The sequence below is a fragment of the Carcharhinus amblyrhynchos genome, unplaced genomic scaffold (assembly GCF_965287045.1).
Source record: "Carcharhinus amblyrhynchos unplaced genomic scaffold, sCarAmb.v2.hapA chromosome_140, whole genome shotgun sequence".
NCBI lineage: Eukaryota > Metazoa > Chordata > Chondrichthyes > Carcharhiniformes > Carcharhinidae > Carcharhinus > Carcharhinus amblyrhynchos.
In genome coordinates, this window is record NW_027649880.1 from 127,395 (window position 1) to 148,804 (window position 21,410).

Consider the following 21,410-nt stretch of genomic DNA (forward strand, 5'->3'; position numbering starts at 1 on the left):
TTCAGGTATTCCGGTTTCCTCCTACAGTCTGAAAGACGTGCTGGTTAGGTGCATTGACCAGAACAGGCACCGGAGTGTGGGACTTGGGGAATTTCTCAGTAACTTCATTGCAGTGTTAATGTAAGCCTTTCTTGTGACTAATAAATAAACTTTGCTTTACTTTACTTTGATATATCCCACAGCCCTCACTGTAACACTCTGATATACCCCACACCCCTCACTGTAACACTCTGATATATCCCACACCCCTCACTGTAACACTGATATATCCCACACCCCTCACTGTAACACTCTGATATACCCCACACCCCTCACTGTAACACTCTGATATATCCCACACCCCTCTCTGTAACACTGATCTTTCATAATACCCCTTATTATAACACTGATACACCCTGACTGTACAGGCAGCATGTGGCATAGTGGTTAGCACTGTTGTCTCACAGCGCCAGCGACCTGGGTTTGATTCCCAGCTTGGGTCACTGTCTGTGTGGAGTTTGCGCATTCTCCCCATGTCTGCATGGATTTTCTCCGGGTGTTCTGGTTTCCTCCTACAGTCTGAAAGCGGTGCCGGTTAGATGCACTGACTGGAACAGGTACCGGAGTGTGGCAACTCAGGGAATTTCACCAAAACTTCATTGCAGTCTTAATGTAAGCCTTACTTAAGACTAATAAATTAACTTTGCTTTACTTTACTCTGATATATCCCACACCCCTCATGTAACGCCGATATATCCCACAGCCCTCACTGTAACTCTGATATATCCCACACCCGTCACTGTAACACTGATATACCCCACACCCCTCATTGTAACACTCTGATATATCCCACACCCCTCACTGTAACACTGATATATCCCACACCCCTCACTGTAACACTGATATATCCCACACCCCTCACTGTAACACTGATATATCCCACACCCCTCACTGTAACACTCTGATATACCTCACACCCCTCACTGTAACACTCTTGATATATCCCACACCCCTCACTGTAACACTCTGATATATCCCACACCCCTCACAGTAACACTCTGATATATCCCACACCCCTCACTGTAACACTCTGATATACCTCACACCCCTCACTGTAACACTCTTGATATATCCCACACCCCTCACTGTAACACTCTTGATATATCCCACACCCCTCACTGTAACACTCTGATATATCCCACACCCCTCACTGTAACACTCTGATATATCCCACACCCCTCACTGTAACACTCTGATATATCCCACACCCCTCACTGTAACACTCTGATATATCCCACACCCCTCACTGTAACACTCTGATATATCCCACACCCCTCACTGTAACACTCTGACATATCCCACACCTCTCACTGTAACACTCTGATATATCCCACACACCTCACTATAGCTCTGATATATCCCACACCCCTCACTGTGACACTGATATATCCCACACCCCTCACTGTAACACTCTTGATATATCCCACACCCCTCACTGTAACACTCTGATATATCCCACACCCCTCACTGTAACACTCTGATATATCCCACACCCCTCACTGTAACTCTGATATATCCCACACCCCTCATTGTAACACTGATGTATCCCATACCCCTCACTGTAACACTCTGATATACCCCACACCCCTCACTGTAACACTCTTGATATATCCCACACCCCTCACTGTAACTCTCATATATCCCACACCCTTCACTGTGACACTCTGATATATCCCACACCCTTCACTGTGACACTCTGATATATCCCACACCCCTCACTGTAAGACTCTGATATGCCCACACCCCTCACTGTAACACTCTGATATATCCCACACCCCTCACTGTAACACTCTGATATATCCCACACCCCTCACTGTAACACTCTGATATATCCCACACCCCTCACTGTAACACCTTAACTTGCGTATTTAAAGTTTCATGTTTGTGTTCATTTTTTGCAGCCATGAAAACAAACAATATCTGTCAAACAGAGGAAATGGTAAGTGGTCATCCACACTGTATTCCCCATAGATAGTGTTTGGGGAATGAGTTGGTCCCTGATTCTGACTGTCTATACTTTAATGTACAGCAGGTAACATTGAAACACACAACGTGCAATTTGTCCTCAATATTATCTCCACTTTACTGATCATATCTGTTAATATGCAAATTACAATCATTTGTTCACCAGTTTTTTTTCACTGCCATTGCATTCCCTTCCATTTCTCCTCCATCTTGTTCTCTCTCAATTTTGCTTTCTTCATCTCTTTCTCCTCTGTCTCACTTCTGTCTCTCTTCCTCTTTTTCATCTCCCCCTCCCTTTCTCCTCATTTTTTGCACTCTATTGCCTCATTGCTCTCTCTCTCTCTCCTTTCACTCCCTTTCCTTCCTTTCTCTTCTCTCCCTTCCTACTGTCTCCTTTCTCCCCCCTCTCACCACTCCATCTGTCTCCATACGCACACTGTCCCCCTCACTCCCCCCTCTGCCTGCCCCCCCCTCTGCCTGCCCCCCCCTCTGCCTGCCCCCCCCTCTGCCTGCCCCCCCCCTCTGCCTGCCCCCCCTCCCCCATCCTCTCTATCTATCTCTCTCTCTCTCTCTCTCCCCCTGTCTCTTCTCGCTCTCCCCTGTCCTCTCTTTCTCCATCTCTCTCTCTTCCTGTCTCTCCTCCCTCACGCCATCCTGTCTCTCCATCTCTCTTTCTCCGTTTCTCTTCCCTCTCCATCATCCTCTCTATCACTGTCCCTCTCTCCCTGTCTCACCTCCCTCTCCACCATCCTCTCTCTCCATCTCTCTCTCTCCATCTTTCCCTGTCTCCCCTTCCTTTCCACCATTCTCTGTCTCCATTTCTCTGTCCTCCCTCTCCGCCATCCTCTCTCTCTCTATCACTCTCTCTCTCTCTCTCTCTATCTCTCTATCTCTCTCTCTCTCTCCCGCCCCCCCCCATCTCCCCTCCCTCTCTGCCGTCCTCTCTCTCTACAGATAATCGCTTATTGCCGGACGTCTCTCTGATGCTTGGTCACTCTGTGTTTACCACTGTCACCAAGACCAACAACACCTTTGGCTTCACCATCGCCGGCGGCAACCGTCCGACGGAGCTGCTGCAGATTGTCAGTGTGGTGGTGGGTGGTCCAGCCGATCGGAGCGGAGACGTGCAAGTCCGTGAGTAACCCCGACTGCACCATCAGGGGGTGTGAGATAAGCCACTTATGTTCTAGATTGTTCAGTTTGATTTGCGGCATTTATTAGGAGCGACAATTAGGCTTCCCAAATCCGGGATGTTTGTGTGGGTAAGAGTGGGAAAGGGGATTCGAGACTCGGACTCATAATTAGTTGCCAGTGAACACAGGTTCGATTCCCACCTTAGGTCACTGTCTGTGTGGAGTTTGCACGTTCTCCCCGTGTCTGCGTGGGTTTCCTCCGGTTGCTCCAGTTTCCTCCCAAGGATGTGCAGTTTAGATGGATGCTAAATTGACACGAATGCCCCAAGATGTATAGATTAGGGGTTTAGCGGTGTAAATACTTGGAGTTAGGGATAACAGGTCTGGGTGGGATTGTCAGTTAGTGTCAGGGGATTAGGTGGGGTCACAAGGAAAGAGCCTGGGTGGGATTGTGTTAGTGGGCAGACTCGATGGCCCGAATGGCCTCCTCTGCACTGTAGGAATTCTATGGATTCTATGATTCGAAGATAGGGAGCGGGGATATTCTATTTCTAATTTCAGGGGGAACAGGGATCGGCCCATAGCCCACCTGGAGTACTACACATTGTTTCCGGCTCCATATCCCACTTGGAATACTGTGCATAGTTACGTTTTCCATATCCCACTGGGAATACTGTGATCAATTCAGGTCTCCATGTCCCTCTGGGAATATTGTGCACAATTCTGATCTCCATATTCCACTGAGAATACTGTGCACAGTTCCAGTCCCCACATCCCATTGGGAATGCTGTGCACATTTTCAGTCTCCATATCCCACTGAGAATCCTGTGCACGGTTCCGGACGCCATATCTCACTTGGAATACAGTGCACAGTTCTCATCTCCATATCCCACTGGGAATACTGTTCACAGACCCAGTTTCCATATCCCACTGGAACTACTGCTCATAGACCCATTCTCCATATCCCATTGGGAATACTATGCACAGTTCCAGTCCCCATGGCCCACTGGGAATATTGTGCACAGTTCCACTCTCCATATCCCACTGGAAATACCGTGCACAGTTCTGGTCTCTGTATGCCACTGGGAATTCTGTGCACTGTTCCGGTATCCATATCTCACTGCAAATATCGTGCACAGTTCCAGTCTCTATATCCCACTGGGAGTCCTGTGCACAGTCCCAGTCTCCTTTTCTTACTGGGATGACCTGATTGAGATTTTCAAAACATTGAGAGTGCATGGATAAGGTTGGTGCAGAGAAGGTGTTCCCAGGTGTCATGAGGATCCAGAGCTAGGGAGCCGGAAGCTTAATACATATGATCGGGAATTCAGGAGAAGCTCCCTTATTCAGAGAGCGGGATGAATGTGGAACTGGCTCCCATGGGAAATGGGCGAGGGGAGCAGAAGAATTTGGAGGCTAGGGGAGAGATGAGGGGGGAGGGGGGAGTGGGAGGAGGCTGATGGAGGGTGAAGCAGGAAGTCCAGCATGAAGGAAAGAGTTTGAGGAGACTCACTGGAAGAGAATGGTGTTGATTCTGAGGGTGGAGCATGGCTGGCTAATCCTGTTCTCTATTGGCTGCAGATGACGTGATTGTGGCGATTGACAAGACCTCAGTCCTGGGCTACACACATAGCCAGGTGGTGCAGGTCTTCCAGGCTATCCCAGAGGGTGCAGGGGCAGAGCTGCACCTACGGCGTGGCTACCAGCCTCTCTACAACGTGGAGCCCCACCTGCTGGCCGAGGTCAATGCACGGGCCACCGGCGGCCCCCCTGCCCCTGGCCTAGCCATGCTGCCCGTGGCCGTCATGCAGAGCAGCAGGGGGCCGGGCTTCGCAGTGACTCGGGGCACCGGCGGCTACGCCAGAGTGACAGGCATCAGCGACAGGCGCGTCTGTCCGGACCTGCGGGAGGGCGACCTCATTGTCAAGGTGAACGGGGAGCGGGTGCGGCCACTGAGTGACCAGAAGCTGGAGGAAGTACTCCAGACACACACCCGGGCAGGAGATGTGATCCTCTTGGTCCAGAGGGCAGGTGAGTCAAAGCTTAAGTATAACTTTTTTAGATAAGGAGACCAAAACTGCACACAATACTCCAGATGTGGTCTTAGAAAGCCCTGTCGAGCTGCAGTAAGGCATCCTTGCTCCTCTTTTCAAGTCTCCTTGTAACGAAGGCCAACATACCATTTGCCTTCCTAACTAACGAGGACTTACACAATTAATGGTAGGACTCTCGGGAGTGTTGCTGAACAGAGAGACCTTGGGGGTGTAGGTACATAGTTCCTCGAATGTGGTGTCACAGGTAGACAGAGTAGTGAAGAAGGCGTTTGGCACACTTGCTTTCATCGGTAAGAGCGTTGAGTACAGGAGTTGGGATGTTATGTTACAACTGTACAAGACATTGGTAAGGCCACATCTGGACTACTGTGTATCATTTTGGTCACCCTGTATAGGAAGGATGTTATTAAACAGAAAGGGTGCAAAAAAAGGATTTACAAGGATGTTGCTGGGACTGGAAGCTTTGAATAATATGGAGAGGCTGAATAGGCTGGGACTTCTTTCACTGCAACATAACAGGATGAGGGGTGACCTTATAGAGGTTTATAAAATCATGAGGGGCATAGGTAAGGTGAATAGCCAAGGTCTTTTCCGCAGGGTAGGGGAGTCCAGTACTAGAGGGATAGGTTTAAGGTGAGAGGGGAAAGATTTAAAAGGGAACTAAGAGGCAACCCTTTTCACACAGAGGATGATGCGTGTATGGAATGAGTTGTCAGAGGAGGTGGTTGAGGTGGGTACAATTCCAAAATTTAAAATACATTTGGACAGGTTCATTTTTGGGAAGGTTTAGAGAGATATAGGCCAAACACAGGCAAATGAGACCATTTCAGTTTAGGAAACCTGGTCAGCATGGACAATTTGGGCCAAAGAGCCAGTTTCTGTGCTGTATATCTCTATGACTCTATAATTGCTCGCTGTACCTTCATGCTAGCTTTCAGTGACTTGTGCACTAAGGCCATTTGTGTATCAACAGTTCCCAACCTGTTACCTTTTAAATAACACTCTGCTATTCCGTATCTCCATTCAAAGTGGAGAACTTCATATTCATCCATATTATACTGAATCTGCTACACATTTGTCCACACATTCAACTTGTCTAAATCACCTTGAAGCCTGTTAACATCCTCCACACCACTCACATTCCCACCAACGTTTGTGTCATTAGTAAATTTGAAAATGATAACAGTTTCCTCATCCAAATCATTGATGTATATGGTGAATAACTGGAGTCCCAACACTGATCCCTGTGGAGCCCCACTAGTCACTGCCAGCCACTTCCACAAAGACTCATTTATTCTTACTGTCTGTTTCCTGTCTGCTAACCAATTCTCAATCCACGCCAATATATTACCCAATCCCATGCACTTTAATTTTGTACATGAACCGCTTATGTGGGACATTATCAAAAGATTTCTGAAAATCCAAATGCACCACATCCACTGGTTCTCCCTTAATTATTCTATTAGTTACATCCTCAAACAAAACTCCAGTTGGTTTGCCAATTCCCTTTCATGAATGCATGTTGATTTTGTCTAAACCTGTTGATATTTTCTCTGTATCCTGTTATCGCATCCTTGATAATAGATTCCAGCATTTTCCCCACTGCTGATGTTTGGTTAACTGGTCTGTAATGCCCTGTTTTCTCTCTCTGTCCTTTCTTTAAATAGCATGGTTAAACTTGCCAGGCTCCAATCTGCCAGGACTGTTCCAGAATCTATAGAGCTTTGGAAAATGATAACTAACACATCCATCATTTCAATGCCGCCTGAGATGTAGACTATCAGACCCCTAGAGATTTATCAGCTTTCAGTACCATTAATTACTTCAAAGCCTTTTTAATAGTACTAAATTCCTGGCAATTCCTCCTTCTCACTCGACTCTCAGCATTTCTAGGAAGTTATTTGACTCTCGATAAAACTGGTCTCTGATGGGGAAACTCTACGAAAAGGGTCTCTGATGGGGAGAACTTCTCTTTAAAAGGGGTCTCTGATGGGGAGACTGTCTCAATAAAAGGGGACTCTTGTGGGAGACTCTCTGGATGAAGGGCACCTCTGATGGGGGAGACTCTCTGGATGAAGGGCGCCTCTGATGGGGAGACTCTATAAAAGGGATCTCTGATGAGGGAGACCATAAAAGGGGTCTCTGATGGGGAGACTTTCTCTATAAAAGTGGTTTTTGATGGGGAGACTCTCTCTATAAAAGAGGTCTCAGATTGGGAGACTCTGTAAAAGGGTGTATATTGGCAATGTTCGTTCTATTCTGGATGTGCTTTTTGGGGTATAGGTATCACTGGGGAAGTGAGAAGTGTGTTATTAGGGTATATCAGTCAGTCTCACTCCATGCTGAATGGAGTTGGGTATGGGGTTGCTGGGGCAGCGGGAAGCGTGTTATTAGGGTATAGAAGGATAAGAGATTGCTTCTTTCTTCACTGCAGTGGAGGTCCCCCTAACTGGCACACCGCACTCGCCCAATTCCACAAAGTCTTTGGCTGATGGTTCAACTCAGCTGCAGTCCGGGACCGCAGAGCGTGGAAACAGACACACAGATAGGCTGCCAGCCATTGATGTCAGCTCTGGACAACAGGACCTGGAGTCCCCCCGCAGTCAGACACAAGAGAAGACTATAAGTAGCCAAACACAAACGGACATTCACTCTCAGTGGGAGGAAGAGGGATCTGAGGTCTTCGCAGTTGCATCACAGAGTGCATTCGGAGACAAGGCATCACTGGGTAAGATGGCAGGCACTGGCATCACTGGGTAAGATGGCAGGCACTGGCATCACTGGGTAAGATGGCAGGCACTGGCATCACTGGGTAAGATGGCAGGCACTGGCGTCACTGGGTAAGATGGCAGGCACTGGCGTCACTGGGTAAGATGGCAGGCACTGGCGTCACTGGGTAAGATGGCAGGCACTGGCGTCACTGGGTAAGATGGCAGGCACTGGCATCACTGGGTAAGATGGCAGGCACTGGCATCACTGGGTAAGATGGCAGGCACCGGCATCACTGGGTAAAAGATCAAAATGTTAATTTGGGATTGATATAGGGATATGGAGAGAGAGTGAGGCAATATAATTAATTTGGGATTGATACAGGGCTATGGGGAGAGGGTGGGGCAGTGGGATTAATTTAGGGATTAATACAGGACTATGGGGAGAGAGTGAGACAGTGGAATTAGTTTGGGGATTAATATAGGGCTATGAAGAGTGCGCAGGGCAGTGTGATTAGTTTGGCAGTTGATACAGGGCTATGGGGAGAGAGTAGGACAGTGGTATTAGTTTGGGGATTAATACAGGGCATTGGGGAGACAGCTGGGCAGTGGGATTAGTTTGAGATTGATACAGGTTATGGGGAAAGAGTAAGATAGTAGGGTTAGTTTGGGATTAATGCAAGGCTATGGAGAGAGTAGGACAGTGGGATTAATTTGGGATTGAGACAGATCATGGGGAGAGAGTAGGACAGTGGGATTAGTCGGGATTGATACAGGGCTATGGGGAGAGAGTAGGACAATGGGATTAGTCTGGGGATTGATACAGGACTATGGGGAGAGAGTGGGTTTGGAGTGTTCTGTATCTGCCTGTTGTCAGATTTAAATAATTCAACCCTTCTGTTATGAGGGTGCCACCTATACCACCTGTACTAATGCTCCCTAATCTCCTCCACTTCCATCATCCAGATGGCAGCTCACCAGGCTGGCTAATCAAGAGTTAACATCCTGGCAGGATATTTATCCAGGAGGGTATCATATTGAACATGAAAGCTGTTTCTGTTCACCTCTCTCACATAGGGGTCCTGATCCCTATCTCTCCATTGTGAACCCCAGCATTGCCAGCGCAGCTCAGAATGGTGATCTCTCCAGGGCTGGATCTGTGCCTGCCCTGCTGTGTGGGGTTCAGATTGACAGTGGGAGGGAGGGTGAGAATACGAGCTAACCAAGGCTGGTGTGAGCTCAGTCTTGTGATGTTGTGAGCGCTGGAGCAGCACAGGCTGTGACCATTACTATGCAGATAAGGGAACCCTCATGTACTGCAGCCCGGTGAGCCAGAAAACAGGGCCAGGAAGGCAGCATTACCGTCATCAAGCAGGATTGCCTCCCAGAGATGAGAAGGATGTTCGAGCAAGCGCAGACAGCGCTGAGGAAAATCACCCAATTTAAACGTAAGGCTTTGATCCAGCTAGTGTGAGAGTTGGTGAATAGTGAGTCTTCAGTGAGGCGCTGTTCATTATAAACTGGAACTCCAAGGAACTGAGGGGGACTCCAATTTTATTTACCATTTCCGCAGAGGCTCCTTGTATCACCAGGGTTTGGTAATAGTGAAGTGTGAGGTTTGTAAAGATAATCTGTACACACCAGAGTGAACAGTTTTTATTCACAGTATGTGTGTGTTAGTGTACTTGTGTGACTACCTGTGTTTTTGTGTGTGTGTGTGTATATTTGTGTGTGTATCTCTATGTTAGTTGTGTATTTGTGAGTGTGTATTCATGTCTGCATTTCTGTGTGGATTTGTGTGCATGTGTGTTTATGTGTTTGCATGTTAGTGTATGTTTCTGTTAATGTTTGTTAGAGATCTGGGAGTACGGGTCCACAGATCCTTAGAAGTGGCAGCAGAAGTGGAAAAGGTGGTGAAGAAAGTATGTGGCATGCTTGCCTTCATCAGCCAGGGTATTGAATATAAAAATTGGCAACTTAAGTTGCAGTTATATTAAACATTGTGTTTGTATTTGCATAAAATGTTGGTTAGGCTACATTTGGAATACTGTGTCCAATTCTCGTCACCACACTACCAGAAGGACATGGAGGGAGGGAGTACAGGAAAGGTTTACCAGGATATTGCCTGGTATGAAGGGGATTAGGTATGAGGAGAGATTGAATAAACTGGGATTGTTCTCCAGGAAAAGACAGAAGCTGAGAGGCAACCTGATAGAAGTTTATAAAATTATGAGAGGCATAGATAAGGTGAACAGTTGGGAGCTTTTTCCCAGGGCAGAAATGACAATTACAAGGGGGCACAAGTTCAAGATCAGTGGAGATGTGCGGGGGGGGAAGTTTTTTACACAGGGGCCTGGAATGTACTGCCAAGTGAGCTGGTTGAGGCAGACAACATTTAAAACTTCTCTGGATAGACTCACAGAGATACAAGCAGTTGGCCTAGATAAGATAATGTGATCGGTGCAGGCTGGGTGGACCGAAGGGTCTGTTCCTGTGCTGTAATGTTCTTTGTATAACACAGATACACGCGTGTGTATCTATATGTTTTAGTGTATTTGTGTGTGTGTGTTTATGTGTGTGTGTATTTGTGTGTGTGTGTGCATTAATGCTTGTGTTTGTATTTGCATTAGTGTTTGTGCATGTATTTGTTTGTGAGTGTATTCATGTGTGCAATACAGTGGTTAGCATTGCTGCCTCACAGCGCCCAGGCCCAGGTTCGATTTGCAGCCTGGGGGACTGTGTGGAACTTGCGCATTCTCCCCTTCTGCGTGGGTTTCCTCCGGATGCTCCCATTTCCTCCCACAGTCCAAAGATGCACAGGTTAGGTTGATTGGCCATGCTAAATTGCCCCTTAGTGTCAGGGAGTGCGTATGGTAAATAAGTGGAGATTGGACCTGGGAGGGGATTGTGATCAGTGCAAACTCGATGAGCCTAATGGCCTCTTTCTGCACTGTAGGGATTCTATGATTCTATGTGTGAGTATTTTTGTGTGGATTTGTGTGCGTGTGTGTTTATATAAATGTTTGTGTATGTTTGTGTTAGTGTTTGTGTATTTGTCTGTGTTGTATGTGGGTGTTAGTATATGTGTGTGTTAAGTGTGTGTGTGTGTGGTCTCTATCAAATTTGCTACTGCAGAAAATAGTTGAGGCTAAAACATTGAAAGTTTTCAAAGAAGTTAGATATCACATTTGAGGCAAGGGCTTCAAAGAAGATGGGGACAGACAGGATCAGGCTATTGAGTTGGATTATCAGCCATGATCATAATGAATGGTAGAGCAGTCTCAAAGGGCTGAATGGCCTCCTCCTATTTTCTATGTTTTTATGCTCATTGTGTGTGTGTGTGTGTGTGTGTGTTAATGTGTGTGTGCCTTAATGTGTATGTGTGTGGTTTATACAGCGATTCTCTGTGTAACCCAGGGTGGAAAGGTTTATTACCATGGTTTGTATGATTTCCTCAGCCAGTGCCTTCATTCCCCTGAAGACCAGCCATCCAGCCAACACCAACTTTCCAGAACGTCATGAGACCTCTCAGGTGGGAGATCGCAGGCCGACGCATGATGGACGATCTCTCCTGGTCAAGGACAAAGGAGGCAGCAGCAGCAGGAAGCCACATCTCGGGACTCGGGAATGTAACGGTGTGTGAGAGACTACCATTGTCCCCGTGACCTTGAGACCCAATCCACGGGACCAGACATAAATCAGTCAAAAAAAAATCTCAGTGTTGGCCTGGAATGCACAGAGCTAGAAATTATGCTTCACTTCAGCTGTTGAGAGCTCTGCATAAATCAGCCCTCCGACACACACACGCGCACACACACACAGCCTCCAACATGCACACACACACACTTCCAATATACACACATGCACAACTCCAAAACACACATACACCTCCAACACACATACACACACCTCCAACATACACACACATGCACACACCTCCAACACATACATACAGACACACACACCCCTCCAACACACACATAGACACACACACCCACACACAGTTCCATCACACACACATATCTCCAACACACACACACACTTACAACATACACACACACACACATACACCTTCAACACACACACACACACGCACACTCTTCCAACACACACACAAGCATGCATGCACACACACACATACACATGCCAATTTTGGTGGTATCAGGCAGGAATTTTCAAAAGTTAATTGGGGAAGGCTGTGGGAAGGCAGAGGGAAGTCTGGTAAGTGGCAGGCTTTCAAAAATGTGTTAACCATGTATCAGGGTAAACACATTCTTGTTAGAGTGAAGAGCAAGGCTGGCAGAAGTAGGGAATCCTGCATGACTCGGGATATTGAAGTCCTGGTCAAGAAGAAGAAAGAGGCACATGATATGTATAGGCAGCTGAGATCAAGTGAATCCCTTTAAGAGTATAGTGGGTGAAGGAGAAGAGTTAAGAGAGAAATCAGGAGGGCAAAAAGGGAACACAAGATTGTTTTGGCAGATAAAGCAAAGGAGAATCCAAAGGGCTTCTACAAATACATGAAGGACAGAAGAGTAACAAGGAAGAGAGTAGGGCCTGTTAAGGATCAACAAGGTCATGTATGTGCAGATCCACAAGAAATGGGTGAGATCCTAAATAAATATTTCTTATCAGTATATACTTTTGAGAAAAGCATGGATGTTAGGGAACTTTGGGAAATAAATAGTGATGTCTTGAGGAGTGTATGTATTATAGAGAAGGAGATGCACTGTTGCTAATCCATTCTATCTCTTGGCTAATAACGGGAAGTATCCCATATGCCTGCTTAACCACCTTATCTACCTGCCCTGCTAGCTTCACAGATCTGTGGATACACACCCCCAAGGTCTGTCTGATCTTCAGTATTTTCTAGGGTCCTAGAATTCATGGTGTAATCCTTTCCCTTGTCAGTCCTCCTCAAATTCAGTGCCTCACCCTTTTCCGGGTTGAGTTCCATTTGTCAGTGCTCTGTCTACCTGACCAGCTTATTGTTTTCCTTCTGCAGTCTGTGGCTATCCTCCTCAATATTTACCACCTTACCAATTCCACGCCATCTGCGAACTCCTTGATGACACCCCCTACATTTAAGTCCAAATCATTCATGTCCACCACAGTTAGCAAAGGCCCCCGCGGAACCCCCACTAGGAACATTTTCCATGCTTACTTGTGCACATGGCCCTGTCCAACATCAGTCTGACCCCAGGCTGCGGCTCGTAGGCTCTCTGACATCACAGTGCATTGTCCCATGTTAACACTTCTATGTGCCAGACCTTACAGCCACCACAATGCAACTGGGATAGCATGTCAGGATCTGTGCTAGTGTGTGTGAGAGAGAGAGAGAGAGCAAGCACAGCTTCACTAGCACTGCGATAAGAGGAGTAGAGTTTTACAGCACAGAGGGAGCCCTTCTGCCCATCAAGTCTGCAGTGGCCTTCAAGCACCTATCCATTTTAATCCCATTTTCCAGCACTTTGACCATACTTTTGTATTTCAAATATTCATCTAAATGCTCCTCAAATGGTGTGAGAGTTCCCGCCTTTACCAGCCTTTCAGATTCCCACCACCCTCTGGGTGAAAAAGTTTCTCCTCACATCCCCTGTAAATCTCCGCCCGATCTTAAATCTGAGCCCCTGTTTAATGATACCTCTGCAAAGTAAAAAATGCTCGTCCTATCTATGTTCCTCATAATTTGAGACACCTCAATTAGGATCCCCCTCAGCCTTCTCTGCTCGAAGGAAAACGACCTCAGCCTCTCCTCATTAGCTGAAAACCTTCAGCCCAGGCAACGTCCTGGTTAATCGAGTGGCACAGAGAGACAGCCTTAAAAAAAATCAGCTACAGTGAAACAGACCCAGAGAGGGATCACAGAGAGCAGCAGAATCCGTTAGATATATAATGTGGAGAAATGACATGCCTGAGAATCATGATTAAGCAGAACCCATGACTTCAGAAATGGTGGGAAAGCAAGATCAGGAGGAGGCCATTCAGCCGCTTGAACCTGCTCCCCCATTCAACAGAGCTGCTCCCTCAATCCACCGTCCGACTGTCCACATATCCCAGCATTCCTTTCCTCTATTAACCCACAGTCTTGAATATGTTGATTGGCTGAATTTACAGCTCTCCAAGTGAAGACATTTTTCCTGGTTCCTAGTCCAAAATGGATGCCCCCTTATCCCAAAGATGTGACTTCCCCACCCTCCAAGTTCCCTTAGGCATCTTACAGGTTTCGACTGGGTCATCTCTTATTCTTTGAAACCCTTGGGAGTATAAGTGTCATCGGCACAATCTGCCCTCAGAGGGCAGACTCCCTTATCCCAGGAACCAGTTTCAATGACGGCATATCCTTCCCAATGCAAGGAGGTTAAAATTGGACATTTACTCCAGGTGTGGCCTTGCCAAGGCACGATAGATGAGAATGGTAGGGAAGGGACTCCAGTAGCTGGGAGGAGCCGTGATTACTGTCCTTAGAGCGGAGAAGATAAGGGAGGATTTAATCAAGGCGTTCCAAATCAAGGATGGACCAACATGGTGGCACAGTTGTTGGCACTGCTTCCTCACAGTGCCAGGGACCTGGCTTCGATTCCAGTGTTGGATGACTAGATCACATTTGCACATTCAGCCCGTCTCTCTGTTCTCTGCCACTGTCCAAAGCTGTGCAGGTTAGGTGGACTGTCCCTTAGTGTCCAAAGATGCGCAGGTTCGTTGGATTGGCCATGATAAATGCATGACGGTATGGAGATTGGGACTGGGTTAAGATGGTCTTTTGGAGAGTTGGTGCAGATTCAATGGGCCAAATGGCTTCTTTCTGCACTGTAGGAATTGTATGGATCTAAATGAGTAGAAAGTGTTTCTAATGGCAGGAGGGCGGGTAACTGGAAGGGATAGGGATAGAAGAGAGTGGGTTTCTTCACACAGCCAGTTGTTGTGAAACACAACCTGAAAGAACAGTTGAAGCAGATTTCACAATCCTTTAAAACGGATATTCAATCTCTCCTTAAAGGGGAAGTATGTGGGAGAGAGCGGTGGCATTAATACAAGAGCTCCAATGTCCAGCCAGAACAGGATGGAATCTAGGGTAAATACATGGGGATGGGGCCTGGATGGGATTGTGGTCGGTGCAGACTTGATGGGCCGAATGGCCGTCTCCCGCACTGTACAATTCTATGACAAGTGCAGCATAGGGTTAGGTACAGAGTAAAGCTCCTTCCACACTGACCCCTTCAAACACTCCCAGGACAGCATGGGATTAGATACAGAGTATATCTCCCTCTACACTGGCCCCATCAAATGCTCCCAGAATAGGGTTAGGTACAGTGTAAAGCTCCCTCTGCACTGTCCCCATCAAACACTCCCAGGACAGGTACAGCACAGGGTTAGGTACAGTGTAAAGCTCCCACTGCACTGTCCCCATCAAACACTCCCAGGGTAGCACGGGGTTAGATACGGAGTAAATCTCCCTCTACACTGTCCCCATCAAACACTGTCAGGACAGTAAGGGGTTAGATACAGAGTAAAGCTCCCTCTACACTGTCCCCATCAAACACTCCCAGGACAGGGACAGCACGGGGTTTGATACAGAGTAAAGCCACCTCTATACTGTCCCCATCGAACACTCCCAGGACAGGTACAGCACAGGGTTTGATACAGAGTAAAGCTCCCTCTACACTCTCAAATTGTGTTGTGACTGCTTCCTAATACCTTTCTGTGAATTCCAACAGGGACCTCCAGTAAATCTGATTCACGGGAGGGGGAGCGAAGATCCCAGAGCCTCTCAGCGCCGCGGGACATCCCAGGAGTAAGGTAGGTGGATGTACTTCTCCTGTTCTTTGTGCTGTGGCGTCCCCAGGTGATGGGGTAGATTTGTCCAGGATGGACACATTGACTAGAGAGTGTGTCACCAGAGGGACGTGGATTGAAGAGAATCGGGATAAGAAGCAGGGGAGATATATCTGGCAGTCTGGAAGGTGCTGTCTGAAAGGGTGGTCCAAATAGGTTCATTAGGATATTTTACATGACAAGAATTGGATAAATACTGAAGGAGAAGATGTTCCGAGCTCTGGGTGAAAAAGCAGGGAGGAGTGTGATTCATTGGGTTGCTAGTTCAACTAGCACAACTATGATAGGCTGAATGGCCACCTCCATATACTAGTAACTCACCTCATTAATGTTTGATCTTGTCATATGCTTGCGGACACATGGCAGTGTGCCAAACCAAGTGGCCAGTTTCCAGAGGTGGGTGTGGAGATAGTGGATGCACTTGCATAATCTTCTAAGAATCCATTCATTTTGGAAACGTTCCAGAGGTTTGGAAAACTGCCAATGTAATACTGTTATTCAAAAAGAGAGGGAGTCAAACAACAGGTAATTATTGGCCAGTTCGCTTAACATCTATCATTGGGAAAACGTTAAGAGACCATTATAAAGGATGCAATAGTAGAGCATTTGATTTGATTTGATTTGATTTATTATTGTCACAAGTATTAACACACAGTGAAAAGTACTGTTATTTGCGTGCTATACAGACAAAACATACCATTCATAGAGAATGAAACAAGAGAGTGCAGAATGTAGTGTTGTTTCATAGCTAGGGTGTAGAGAAAGATCAACTTAATGCGAGATAGGTCCATTCAAAAGTCTGACAGCAGCAGGGAAGAAGCTGTTCTCGAGTCGGTTGATACGTGACCTCAGACTTTTGTATCTTTTTCCTGAAAGAAGGTGGTTCGGGGTGTGTGTGGTCCTTAATTATGCTGGCTGCTTTGCCGAGGCATGAGAAAGTATAGACAGAGTCAATGGATGGGAGGCTGGTTTGCGTGATGGATTGGGCTACACTCATGACCTTTTGTAGTTTCTTGCGGTCCTGGGCAGAGCAGGAGCCCATACCAAGCTGTGATATAACTAGAAAGAATGCTTTCTATGGTGCATCTGTAAAAGTTGGTGAGAGTTGTAGCTGACATGCCAAATTTCCTTAGTCTTCTGAGAAAGTAGAGATGTTGGTGGGCTTTCTTAACTATAGTGTCAGCATGGGGGAACCAGGACAGGTTGTTGGTAATGTGGACACCTAAAAACTTGAAGCTCTCGACCCTTCCTACTTCATCCCCATTGATGTAGACAGGGGCATGTTCTCCTTTACGCTTCCTGAAGTCGATGACAATCTCCTTCGTTTTGTTGACATTGAGGGAGAGATTATTGCTGCCACACCAGTTCACCAGATTCTCTATCTCATACCTGTACTCTGTCTTGTCATTGTTTGAGATCTGACCCACTACAGTGGTGTTGTCAGCAAACTTGAAAATCGAATTGGAGGGGAATTTGCAATCATAGGTGTACAAGAAGTATAGTAGAGGATTGAGAACACAGCCTTGTGGGGTACCAGTGTTGAGGATTATTGTGGAGGCAGTGATGTTGCCTATCCTTGCTGATTGTGGTCTGTGAGTTAGGAAGATCAGGATCCAGTCACAGAGGGAGGTGCTGAGGTCCAGGCCACAGATTCTGGGGATGAGTTTCATGGGAATTGTGTTGAAGGCTGTGCTGTAGTCAATAAATAGGAGTCTGACATAGTTGGCCTTGTTACCTTGTTCCAGGGTTGAGTGCAGGGAAATGGCGTCTACTGTTGACCTGTTGCAGCAGTAGGCAAACTGTAGTGGATCCAGGTAGTCCGAGAGGCTGGAATTGATTTGTCAAATATTTGGAAATACACAATATAATTAAGCAGAGTCAGCGTGGCTTCATGAGGGGATATCATACCTGACGAATTTGATGTGGCCACAAGCAGGATAGATAAACGGAAACCAACAGATATATTTGGATTTCAAAAATTTTTGTATAAAAGGCTACTTAATGGAGTTCATGATTTTGGGGATAGTATATTCACAGGGATTGAGGATTGGCTAACGGATAGAAAGCAGAGTTGGGATAAGGGACATTTTCAGGATGATGACCTGTAACTAGTGGAATGCCATAGGATTCAGTGCTGGGGTCACAATTATTTACAATATATATTAAGGACTTAGACAAGGGAAGTGGATATACTATTGCAAAATTTGTGGATGAGAAAAGAATAAGTGAGCAGATAAGTGGTGAGGATGACACAAAGGGAGGGTATTTTCCCATCCCATCCGCCACAGGAATCTTAACGGACAGGAGAGTGGACCATTCAAAGATCCATTAGCCTGTGGCGGGATTTTCCAGTTTTGGGGAAAATCCTGCCTTAAGAGTCGAGAGCAGGATAGAGACAGGTTAAGTGAGCAAAAACTGCAGGAAGATCCAGCACAGAGGTATTGTGGGATTCTCATGCTTAAGTCACAAGTTCAGCAGGTAAGAGGGAAGGCAAATGGAGCGTTGACCTTTATTTCAAAGGGAATGGAGTAATATCTAGGGAATACTTGTTAAAACTATACAAGGCACTAGTTAGACTACACCTGGAATACCGGGAACAGTTTTGATCCCCTTATCTAAGGAAAGAGAGTCTGGCATTGGAGGCAGTCCAGAGAAGGTCCACTTGGTTGATCCCAGGTATGGAGGGATTTTCTCACAAGGGGAGGTTGAGATTGGGCTTGTACTCATAGGAGTTTAGAAGAGTGAGAGGCGACCTTTTTGAGACAGATTCCCAATGGGCTTGAAAGTGTAGATTGTTTCCCCACATGGGAGAGTCTCGGACCAGAGAGTAAGAGTCACCAATTTAACACAGAGAGGCTAAGGGGGAGTTTCTTCTCTCAGACAGGAGTCAATCTGAATTCTTTACCACAGAGGGCTGCAAGAGGTTGGATTGTTGAGTATGTTCAAGGCTGAGATAGACAGATTGTTAATCAGTAACGGAATTAAGGTTTATGAAGATAAGAAAGACAAGTGGAGTTCAGGATTATCACATCAGATCAGTCATGATCTCAGTGAATGACGGAGCAGACTTGATGGATCGAATGATCTAATTCTGCTCCATCGTCTTATGCCAACATCAGCAGGGTGAGGAGGGGCAGGGTATTGGCACAGTCAGAGGACACACAATCATTAACAGACACAGCGTTAACTCCAATAATTTATATTTTCTCCCTTCTAACAGCTCGAGATCAAAGCTGAGCAGCTATCAACCTGATCAGGTAACAGAACTTTCTCCATCTGAGTGGTGGGGTGTAGGGTACAGAGAGAAAGGGAGAGGGGAGGGGTGGTCGATGGTGTAAGCAGAGATCAAGGTAGGAAAGTATCATAGAATCATAGAATCTTACTGCAGAAGGAGGCCATTTGGCCCATCAAGTCTGCACCAACCACAATCCCACCCAGGCGCTATCCCCATAACCCTATGCATTTACGCTCTGATACCAAAAGGCAATTTATCATGTCCAATTAACAATCTAACATGCACATCTTTGGACTGAGGGACGAAACCAGAGCACTAGGAGGAAAGCCACGCAGACACAGGGAGAATGTGTAAACTCCGCACAGACAGAGTGACCCAAGCCAGGAATCGAACCCAGCTCCCTGGCGTTGTGAGGCAGCAGTGCTAACCACTGTGCCACCATAAATTGTGAAGGGGAAGTAAGGAGGCTACAGCAGGATATATAATGGTTCAGCGAGTGGGGCAAAGATCCGGCAAATAGAGTATAATGTGGACAAATGCAAAGTTGTCCATTTTGACAGCAAGAATGAACCTTATTATCTAAATGGTGAGAGATTGCACAGGGGTATGGTGGAGGCAATGGCTGAATGGTAATATCACTTGATTAGTTAATCCAGAAACGCAGGCAATAATCTGGAGACATGAGTTTCCACCACGGCAGCTGGTGGAATTTCAATTTGGGTGGCACACTGGTTAGCACTGCTGCCTCTCAGTGCCAGGGTCCCAGGTTCAATTCCGGCCTCGGGTCACTGTCTGTGTGAAGTTTGCACATTCTCCCCATGTGGCTTTCCTCCGGGTGCTCTGGTTTCCTCTCACAGTCTAAAGTTGTACAGGTTAGATTGATGGGCCATGTTAAATTGTCCCTTAGTGTTGGGGGGATTAGCAGGGTAAATGTGCGGGGTTACAGCAATAGGGTTTGGGTGGGATTGTGGTTGGTACAGACTCGAGAGGCTAAATGGTCTCCTTCTGTACTGTAGGGATTCTGTGGTGTCCAAGTACATAAATCACAAGGCCAGTATACAGGTGCAGGGGTAATTTGAAAGTTAATAGACTATTATTGTTTGTCATAAGGAGATTGATTACAAAAATATGCTTCAGTTTTACAGGGCATTGTTAAGACCACATCTGGAACCTTAACAATCATAGCGTTTTACAGCCAGGGATCGGGATGGGGGTGGGGCTGCCGGGAGTTGGGGGGCTGGTCATTCATTTTGAAACTCCCACTGAAAAAAATCTGTGGGATTTTACTCCAGGTTTTACACGAATTCAACACTTGGAATGTTTTGGGGAGAATCCCAGCCAAGGGGTTGTTCATTTTACGTGGAGATTAGGTGCATTTTGTTTCTCTGAGGGTCATGAGGTTCTGGAACTCTCTTCCTGAAACGATGGCGATGACAGCATTGGACCGGGGTGGGCACAATAAGAAGTCTCTCAACACCGGGTCAAAGTCCATCAGGTGAGTGATGAAGGAGCAGCGCTCCGAAAGCTCGTGATTCCAAATAAACTTGTTGGACATTAACCTGGTATTGTGAGACTGAAAAGATGGAGAAAGCAAATATTTTTTAAGGCAGGTGTGGATAGGTTCTGGCTGAGCGAGGGGGTGGCGTAGATCACTGGAAGTAGGAGCAGGTTACTATCAGATCAGCTATGATTTTATTGAATGGTGGAGCAGGCTCGAGGAGCCAAGTAGCCTACTCCAGTTCCTCGTTCATGTGTTTGAGAGGAGAGGGAAGGGGGACCTTTCTCGGCAGTCGCTCGAAGTTGGGGTCTGACTCGAGTTGCTAGGCACTCCTTCTGTGGTTGAGGCTTGGCTTTATTGAGTTCTTGGAGATGACACTCAAGGCATTCAGATCCTTCCTGGATGCTTTTCCTGCATTTTTGGGCGGTCTCGGGCCAGGGATTCCCAGGCGTGTGTGACACTGTTGCACTTTTTCCAAGGAAGCTTTGAGGGTGTCTTTGAGGCATTCCCTCTGCCTTCTTGAGGTTCACTTGCCATGTCCTGTCAGGCATGTGGATGGTGTGAAGCTGATCAAGTGTGGTGAATGCTTCAAGCTGGGGGTGTTGGTCTAAGGAAGAAGAACTTGTGTCGGTGTATCTGTCCTGCCAATGGATTTTCAGGATCTTGCAGAGGCAGCACCAGGGCTTTGAGATGCCGGCTGTACGTAGTCCACATCTCCCTGAGCCACGTTGGAGGGCAGGTATCTCTAGACCGTGCGCTTGGTGCTGGGTCTGAGGTTCTGGTCCTCAAACACTCTGTTCCTCAGGCAACCGAGCAAGGATGGAGTGAAGAGCGAGCGAGAGAAGGGAGTGAGGAATAGTGCCAGAAGAGAAAGAGGAGAGGGGAGTGGAGTATTCATGGAAGGAGGGAGTGAGGAGAAATGAGGTGTGGAGGCAGAGATAA

General features: G+C 46.8%; 1 protein-coding gene across 1 annotated transcript in view; it reads left to right on the forward strand.

Annotated features, from left to right (window-relative positions):
* LOC145338689 (membrane-associated guanylate kinase, WW and PDZ domain-containing protein 3-like) overlaps positions 1-21,410 on the forward strand; it is a 62,304-nt gene that overhangs the window by 26,007 nt on the left and 14,887 nt on the right. Inside the window, exons 6-12 of the mRNA XM_080183086.1 lie at positions 1,941-1,978; positions 2,959-3,138; positions 4,719-5,168; positions 7,626-7,919; positions 11,358-11,534; positions 15,618-15,699; positions 18,956-18,992. Of these exons, the coding sequence (XP_080039212.1) occupies positions 1,941-1,978; positions 2,959-3,138; positions 4,719-5,168; positions 7,626-7,919; positions 11,358-11,534; positions 15,618-15,699; positions 18,956-18,992 (1,258 nt within the window). The remainder of the gene's footprint in view (positions 1-1,940; positions 1,979-2,958; positions 3,139-4,718; positions 5,169-7,625; positions 7,920-11,357; positions 11,535-15,617; positions 15,700-18,955; positions 18,993-21,410) is intronic.